The sequence below is a fragment of the Phoxinus phoxinus genome, assembly GCF_949152265.1.
Source record: "Phoxinus phoxinus genome assembly, chromosome: 15".
NCBI classification, from domain to species: Eukaryota; Metazoa; Chordata; class Actinopteri; order Cypriniformes; family Leuciscidae; genus Phoxinus; species Phoxinus phoxinus.
The window spans coordinates 14283259-14292673 of NC_136890.1; the positions used below are offsets into that span (position 1 = coordinate 14283259).

The window sequence follows — 9415 nt, forward strand, 5'->3', positions numbered from 1 at the left end:
TGTCTAAAAGATTCTTCTTTGTGCTCTTAAATTGTATTATACCTGATATACCTGGTGTGTTGATGATTTGTTGATTCACTTATTATAAGATGATTTATGATGATTATTTTACGTAATGATGCTGATTGTTATGTTTGCTACATTTCAGGATTTTGCTGCCTTGTCAAACTTAAAAGTAAACCTCAAACTCCATTAAAAAAATGCTGTTCTTTCTATTCATCAATGACTCCTGAAAAAAGATTCCCATTAAATATTATGTAGCACAACTGTGTCAACATTGATAATAATAAGAAATGTTTCTTGAGCATCAAACCAGCGTATTATAATGATTTATGAAGGATCATGTGACACTGAAGACTGGATTAATGATGTTGAAAATTCAGATTTGCATCACAGGAATAAATTACATTTTAAAATATGAGTTGAATTGTGATAATGTTTTTGATCTAATAAATGCAGCCTTGGTAAACATAATGAGATTTATTTCAAAAACCTTTAAAAATGTTAACAAACCCCAAACAGTAATGTATATGCATATTTATATATCCATGGGTTTACATTTAGTGATACAGACTAAAAAAAAACTAAAAAAACAAACGGAATCACATACTCAATAATGCAATACTCTCAGCTCACATCTTTTCATTACTGTTTACTTTGGTAAAATAGTTCTAATGTATTTTGTTTGTATGCTCATATGCTAATGCACTATTATATCAAACTCAACCTCTGAATTAACCTTTGACCTCTAACCCCCAATTTACCCCCTCCTGTCCACTTGGCTTCACTAAGACATGAACGAGTACAGTATTATCAGTGTGATAAAATGTCCATGAGTAAATCACGCGTACACAAAGCTTTCACTAAAAAAATTGGATTTGTTACAACAAAGGGCTTTTTGGTGAAGATCTCAATTTCATCTGCCTAATCTGGCAATTAGAGGTGTGTGTTGAGTGTTTGAAAGTCGTCTGGCTAATCTGACCATCTGCTTCTTATCAGCGTTTCTTTTATTTTTTAAATGTGTGGATTTGTTTATTTATCTAAAGGATCTATTAGAGCAGCAGGCAGCCACATCTCTCCACAGTCAATCAGATAGCAGCCTACCAACCTAGTGTGTGTGTGTGTGTGTGTGTGTGTGTGTGTGTGTGTGTGTGTGTGTGTGTGTGTGTGTGTGTGTGTGTGTGTGTGTGTGTGTGTGTGTGTGTGTGTGTGTGTGTGTGTGTGTGTGTGTGTGTGTGTGTGTGTGTTGTCTATATAGAAATCCACTAGAGGGCACCGTCTCATCTGAGGGCCTGCCAGCTTGATTTAAGCAGGAAACTGTCTGTTGTTTTTGCCAGGCTGTCTGCTGTGTGTGTGTGGAGTGTTTTAGTTTCTCTGAGGTCCAACAAAAACAACATGCGGAGGAATGGGTGAGGGGCAGACAGGGCAAAGGATTGTGGGGGCACAGAGAGCAACCCAGTCGCCTTTTTGCACAGCAGGAGCTCCTCACTGACTTTATGCAAACTTTGAAATTATACAATAATTAATGGCTACATTAACATTTCAATAAATATGAACGGCATGAGTAATAATGCCAAAATATGAACCATGATCTCGCGTATTGCTTGCCTTTAAAGTAATTTCAAAGAATAAGGAAGTGAATGAATCAACAGGTGTTTTGCGGGGTAAAGACCCATCGGGGATCTTATCTTAGCCAACCTATGGTGATTTTCAGTATGCACTTAAAATTTTGAGTTCCCTAAAAAAAACTTTCAGTGAGCAGTTATACGAACAAGTTTTTTAGTGTGAAGAACATTTTAACAAACAAAATCTTTTTTGATGACAATAAATAGTAGCATTATTTGACTGGTCAATCTGATATGTGCTATTTTGTTTTCAAAATAACCAAGTCCACCTTAAAATGTCAGGTGAGTATGTCATTTAAAATGAGTTCTGAATCTTATTTAGATGTTTACAGACTGAAACAAATAAAGATCATACCACAGATTCAGTGTGCTGTAGTGTTCTGATGCCAAAATCTGATGCCGCAAGTGGACATGTGCAGACAGTATCCTCCGAATAAATGGTGAACATCCTTTTATTCAAATGTATGCCATAAGTGCCACAATTCACACATTGTATATCTAATCTGATGCATTTAAACAAATTTGCCAGAGATGCATTGCCTCTGTTTTCTTTACATTAGTTCTCACTGTTAGTCACACATTTACCTCACACTGTCAGTGAAGTGTTATATAAGCTATAATTCTTTTTCTTTTTTTCTCTTTAAAAATAGTTACAATCCTGTAGCACTTAAGTATAAGATACTGGCCGCTCATGAAGTGATTGAGAAGATCTGCATGATGATTTCATCAGTTGTGCTTGGAGAGGTTTTGATTGATGGATTACACACTGATCCTGCTAAATGTGATTGCACATTAATTTACGGAGCATATGTGTGAAACAAGATTTGTATTTGTAAATAGTGGTGCAGATATAGCCTATGCAACGACCAATTTAACAGAGAGAAGGATTATCATCAGTATATACCTCAGGTGTATAAGGAAAAATAAGTTAGGTGTAGCCTATAGTTTTCCTGTTTGTTTTGAATGTGAAATGCTCTCTATTCAGCCTAAGCTATTTCGCTTTAACTGCCCTTTTTCAGGTGCTACAAATTGGGTGTAACGCGTGAACAGCGCGTCCTTAAGAAACTCGTTAATGTCAAATGCGTCGTTTCCTTTTGTTTTTTTGTTTATTTTTGCGAGTTTGTGTCTCCTATTATCATGCAAATAAATGCAAGAAAGTGCGAATTAAATTCACACATATCCAAATCCTTTGCTGACATGTAATCTAATCACTAAAGACACTCAGAACGCTTTAATAGCCTATACAGCGAACAATATATTTTTCATTAGCTCCGAAAGAAAGGTAGCCTATGTTTTTTTAGGTACAGACGGATAGCCTATAGATCAGAAGTGCACCACGTAAATAAATAAATAGCCTAGGCTACATAGTTGGCTACATAGTTATATGTCGTATTGTTAAATGTAGCATTTATAAAGGAACGTCTGGGTCTGTTTTGTCGTTTAAGAGTTTGAATAATGTGTCTGCAGGTAAATCTCTTGTTCCTATATTAAAGAGACTCCAGTGATGTGTTGTAGTGGAAGTCGAGTGTTTGAAGTGATGCAATGTCACCTTCGTGTAATGTTTGAGTGAGAGGAAATCACAGAGCAATGCCTCTTTTACATTATCATTTGGTCGCAGGCGCTGGTTTCACTGGGAACCTGTCTGAAACCTGTTTAGGCTTGCCATGTTTAGGCTAGTTAAGTTTAATTGTAGTGCCATGTAGTCAGATCGATCGTGTAAACTGCAGACAGTAAATAATTAAAACTTACAGTGAATACATTAAATAGACTAGTGTTAACTGGATGATACTAATAATAAAGAAAAATAGGCTACACTGCCAATGTCGTTCAATTATGCTATTTTTACACGCTCTAAATGGAGGTTTTTAACATGAGAACTTCTTGAAGGATAATCATAGAACATTTCAGGTGGCTATAAGAAAATTATAAATTAGACACACTGCGAATGTCGTTCAATTATTTTTACACGCAATTTTCTCAAAACATAGCCTATTATGCTTTGCTGTAACAATCTTTCAATTTAATATAGCATCATTGTTCCCATCCATTTAACTAGTCCTCTCTCATTCTTCATAGTAGGCTAATTAAATTCAAAAGTGTCGGGAAAAGCATACGCTTTAGCTATAGCACATAAAACTTCCAGGAAGCAATTTAACTAAGCCTATAGTTGACGGAACAATATACCAAAAATAGCCTATAATGTAGGCCTAATTCATTTAGGCTATTATTTATTCAGCCAGAATGTTTAAGTCTGTGTGACATGAACAAATGTTGTTAGTGTGTGGAAAAGTTAACAACCATTGAAATTCTGCGACTGTGACCCTTTTTTATTTAAAAGGTGCCGTAGGCTAAATGAGACGTGACGCAAAAAATATTTTTGTCAGACAATTTAAGCTAAATCTAACTTGAAAGACGAGCAAGCCATTACTTTTTCATTAAGAAGAAAAACAAAGAGTTAAGCTCACTTTGTTGACACACACTCGCTCGCTCCTGCCGACTGCTTGGCCCGGGGGGGGGGGGGGGGGGTCGTGGTGGGTGGGAGCGTGTGTGTGTGTGTGTGTGTGTGTGTGTGTGTGTGTGTGTGTGTGTGTGTGTGTGTGTGTGTGTGTGTGATAAGGGGTCCGATATATGGGTTCAGAGGGAGGGGTGAGAAGTCTGGAGTTTAAAAAGACAGGGCGCTTCTCTCCCTCACACAGACGCGCTTCAGCTTCCAGTGAGGGAAACTTACCCCAGACTCTCGTTTCAGACAGAAGAATCCAAACATTTCCACTGAACTCTCAGAGATTCGGATAAAACTGCACAAAAAAAAAAAAAAAAACTGAAGGACTCAAAGCTGCACCAAATGGAGCCAACGCCGGAATACGTCGACACGTATGACTATTATGACTATAACGAGACTGGATGCGACTTCTCGGAGTGGGAGCCGTCTTATTCTCTCATCCCCGTGCTTTACATGCTCATTTTTATCCTCGGTCTCTCCGGGAATGGCGTGGTTATCTTCACTGTCTGGCGCGCAAAATCCAAACGCCGCGCGGCAGATGTTTACATCGGCAACCTGGCGCTCGCGGACCTGACGTTCGTCATCACGTTGCCGCTGTGGGCCGTGTACACCGCGCTGGGTTACCACTGGCCGTTTGGCGTGGCTCTCTGCAAGATCAGCAGTTACGTGGTGCTGGTCAACATGTATGCAAGTGTCTTCTGTCTGACCTGCCTGAGTTTTGACCGCTACCTTGCAATCGTCCATTCTCTGTCCAGTGGCCGGCTCCGATCCCGTGGCACCATGCTGGCTTCACTGGGTGCCATCTGGTTCCTCTCGTGCCTGCTGGCTGTGCCCACTCTCCTGTTCCGCACTACAGTGGATGACGTCGGGAGCAACCGCACCACCTGTGCAATGGACTTCAGCCTGGTCGCTCACAATCAGGATCACGAATCCCTTTGGATTGCGGGTCTGAGCCTTTCCTCCTCCGTTCTTGGATTTCTTCTGCCTTTCTTGGCCATGACCGTCTGCTACTGCTTCATCGGCTGCACGGTCACCCGCCATTTCAGCCACCTGCGCAAGGAAGACCAGAAGAAGCGGCGTCTCCTCAAGATCATCACCACCCTGGTGGTGGTCTTCGCATTCTGCTGGACGCCTTTCCATGTGCTGAAAAGCATGGATGCCCTGTCCTACCTGGACCTGGCACCCACCTCGTGTGGCTTCCTCCACTTCCTGCTTCTGGCTCATCCGTACGCCACATGCCTGGCATACATCAACAGCTGCCTCAACCCGTTCCTCTACGCGTTCTTTGACCTGCGGTTCCGCTCACAGTGCCTGTGTCTGCTGAACCTGAAGAAGGCCATGCATGGGCACATGAGCTCCATGTCCTCGACCCTCAGCGCCCAGACTCAAAAGTCGGAGGTGCAGTCGCTGGCCACCAAAGTGTGAGGGAATTCAGTGAGAAGAACAGAAGAACATGAAGTTGAAGAGAAAACACTGGGTTGAAGGGGTTAAAAAAAGTGGAGATCTACTGACGGCTGGTCCGTTCTGACTGGTGGTGAACTGATGGACTTTGGAGAACATATTGCTTTATGTTTGTAAATAACACTCATAGTTTGGTGTACTCTGTATTCGTGGATGAAGTTCTGGAATGATGTGACTTTGTCTGAATGCATGTGTGAATTTATGTTCGCTGACACCTTTTCGTCAGCTTTGACACACTCAAAAACAGAAATGTCCAGTCAAAAACATTCAAACAATGCTGACCACAGTGATTCTGCTCTGAGGATGATCTAGATTCTCAGACAGCAACATGGTGTCAACCCAGATCCACGTGATCCAGATGTGGGACGGATCCGGGGCGACACCATGTTGCTGTCTGTGTTGTGTTGTTGTAAGAGTGTGTGATTGTGTTGAAGCCTGTATACACTGGTGTAGAGATGCAAATTGTACAGTATTTTCGTACTATTTTCCTTTCTGCTAATTTGCTATGTTCAGAAATGTGTTCAGTATCTGTAGCACTTGTTAAGAGGAGATATAAAAATTATAATTTTTGTTAAAATCCCTGATGTGAATGTGTGTGTGTTTTTTTTTGATGAGCGTATCAGTGTGTGTGAGTGTGTTCCAGTGCAAAGGTGATGCTGCTTGATTAGATAGTATAAAGTGCAGACAGAGAGTCAGGGTTTGTGTGTGGGGTTGGGGGGGGGGGGGGAGGCAGACAGACAGATGGCTGGTGACAAATGTCTCTGAGAAAAAAAAGTAAGGCAAGTGGAGGAAGGGAACAAATTTGTGGGCTGTAAATTGATATATATTCATGAAATAATGTTATATTTTTTAAACTTCTGTAACTAACTACTGCAACTGTATTAAATATGTTCCTTGGATACAATACAGTGTTAGCGTCATTAAACGTGATTATGGGTATGAATTGGTGTACACAATACAATTCAAAGGGAGTTCACATTGATAGTCCATCCATTTTTTCCAAAACTGCTTCCGCTTAAATGTAGTGAACTTTAAATCTTGTATATTTTTAGAAATCTGTACTTGCAAGTAATATAATATTAATTAAATAAAAGGCCACTTAAGTGTACTTAAAGAGAGTACACTTTCATGACTGTGTTTCTTAACACACTTAAGTGCACTTTGTAAAAATGTCAAATTAAACGTTTTACTTTAAAGTACATTTTTAAATCAGTGTTCTAATATTTTGTTGTGCTTTAAAGAAACAAAAACTGCCCCAATGTAATAACTGTTACATTATTATTGTAATAAAATGTTCATAATGTAATTATTTTCTCAAAACATAATACAATATTGAGCTCATAATGTACACTCTAAAAAATGCTGGGTTGTTTCAACCCAATTTTGGGTAAAATATGGACAAACCCAAACGTTGGGTTACAAATGTAATGAAAAAATTTAACCCAACAGCTGGGTTTGTCCATATTTTACCCAAAATTGGGTTGAAACAACCCAGCATTTTTTAGAGTGTAACAATTTTGACATGATGAGAAATGTATTACATGACAAAACCACATGACACATGACAATTAAAAAAAAATCTAAATCCAGTCTTAAACTACCTGTGAAATACGACAGATTTAAATATTCATGCAATAATAACATCATTATTATTATTAATTTATTTGTATCCAACATAAAGCATTGGTATTCCTTTACAGTACATTTACATGTACATCTTACAGTACATCTTAACCTGCCTACAAAATCCACTATATAACTAACTTCTACTATTATTATTATTCATTTCTACTGAAGTGTGTCAAAGAAGCACTCTTAAGATCTACTAATTGCATTCAATATAAAGTAAAATAATTTTTTATTTAATTGTGAATAGCATAAGTGTCCGAATACATGATTCAGATCACACTTCAGTATATTATTTCAGTATGCGAAAATGTACTTCTTTTTCACAAGGGCCTGTGAAATCTTGTGTGTTTGCATGCTTCAAAACAACAACAACAAAGATGCATCAAAATCTTCCAGGTTCTGTAGTAGACTGAAACTTTGTCTGATGAAGATACAGAGAGTTTTAAATATTGAAAAACCCCTCAAATATCTGATTTCCCAGTCTTACGGGCCTGAGACACACTCACAAACACACACACACATGCACACACACAACGTGTGGTAATGATGGTGACTAATTAACAGTGACATTGTGAGGCCACTATGATTTCTAAAGAATGAAACAGTATGGATACATATCTGTTTGAAGCTATGGGGCAAGTGAAAAAATATTTCTGAAAAGATGACCGTTAAAGAAGGGGGAAAGGGACGCTACACACAAAGACACACACACACACATACAGGGACATTAACCAATAACAACAGAACCGACATGACCAATTGGATTCAGGCACTTTTAAATCAAAAAGAGCGGAGAAACAAGTGAATGGACAGAGTAACAGAAAATAAAGACCTTGAGCGCTCGCCGAAGCCCCTCGTAACATAGAGTTCCAATGATAAATACCGCCAGATTGTTTTTGGCAGACTGTCTGATATACACACTGTCTGGAAGAGAGATATGATGAGATAATCTCATTAGCTGGATAAACCAGACCAATGATGTCATCTCAAAAAAACATAACAAACCTTAAAAGCCCAATGCATTTTTGTCCACAACGCACTAAATGTTCAGCAGCTATTTCACATATATTCTTTTCTGTGACAGTTTACTGTAATCACAATAGCAAAAAGTAAATGCATATAGTGCACTCAAGTGCATTTGCAATCATTAGACAGATGCTCTATTCAACAGGGATTTAGAAATGAAGACATCACAGTTTATCATAAGAACAAATAATATATGCAGTACACAATTCCATGTCTAAACTAGAGATTTGCACAAGCTTAAGCAGAAGTGAAATGCATAAAAAAACTAGAGTAAAAGAACATGAAGTGGTGGGATACATATATTGTAAACTAGGTTAATTTCTATGCATGTGTACAAAATTAGCATTTTTATCAAGCTCGAATATTTAAGTTCAGTAATTTCACTTTAATGACAATTAATAGGTAATTTTCATTGCCATTAAAGTTAAATAACTGAACATAAACATATGAGCTTGATCAAAATGATCATTCTAGAAGAAAATTTCAGATGGCACTTAGAGGCTTTACATACATACATACATACATACATACATACATACATACATACATACATACATACATACATAAAAAATGTTAAATGATTATGTTTGAGGTCGTCAGTTTCAATCAGACCTAATGGGAATCTCATGTTTCAGGGGTTTTGTGCCAAACATAACAAACCAAGCTTTCAAAAAGAAGTTTCAAATGAAAAATAACGTGCTTATTTCATCCTGCCAATCACAACACACTTTTCTTCACTCCTTCCGGCATCCCTTCAGCAACCCAGCTGCACCTGTATTTCGTTAATTAGGTCCAGGGGGAAAGAACGCTTGTGTCCATCCATTAGAGACTGCAAGAGAAAAAAAAACAGTGAATTCTCTCTTTTTATTTGATCTTAAATAGGCTATATAAACATGTGGACCCGAGAAAAGGCTTTGCTAAATCATGTCATCGTGCTGAGCATTTTAATGATTTTACTGTTTGGTCAGGTATGCAAATCCAGAAATACAACCACACTCAAATGCCTCCGTGTGAAACAGCAGCAGGTGCTGAGCTACAACAGTGTTGGAGTGTGTATTCAGGACCGTTATAAACCATTAACCTTGTCACAGAGTTAGATTATGATATACATGCATGTATGTGTCCCAGCTGCTAAGCTTCATAATAAAGAGCAGAAGTGCATACCCTCTGTCAC

The 9415-nt window shown here is 38.5% G+C and overlaps 1 protein-coding gene across 1 annotated transcript; it reads left to right on the forward strand.

The window, feature by feature from the left end:
• Nucleotides 1-4321: 4321 nt before the first annotated feature.
• aplnra (apelin receptor a) lies at nt 4322-5832 on the forward strand. Its single transcript, XM_079637836.1, has one exon. The coding sequence runs from the start codon at nt 4468-4470 to the stop codon at nt 5548-5550; it is 1083 nt and encodes a 360-aa protein (XP_079493962.1). The 5' UTR covers nt 4322-4467; the 3' UTR covers nt 5551-5832.
• The last annotated feature ends 3583 nt before the right edge of the window (nt 5833-9415 follow it).

Coding starts and splice junctions, on each gene's coding strand:
- aplnra (XM_079637836.1), top strand. CDS start 4,468: ATGGAGCCAACGCCGGAATACGTCGACACGTATGACTATTATGACTAT.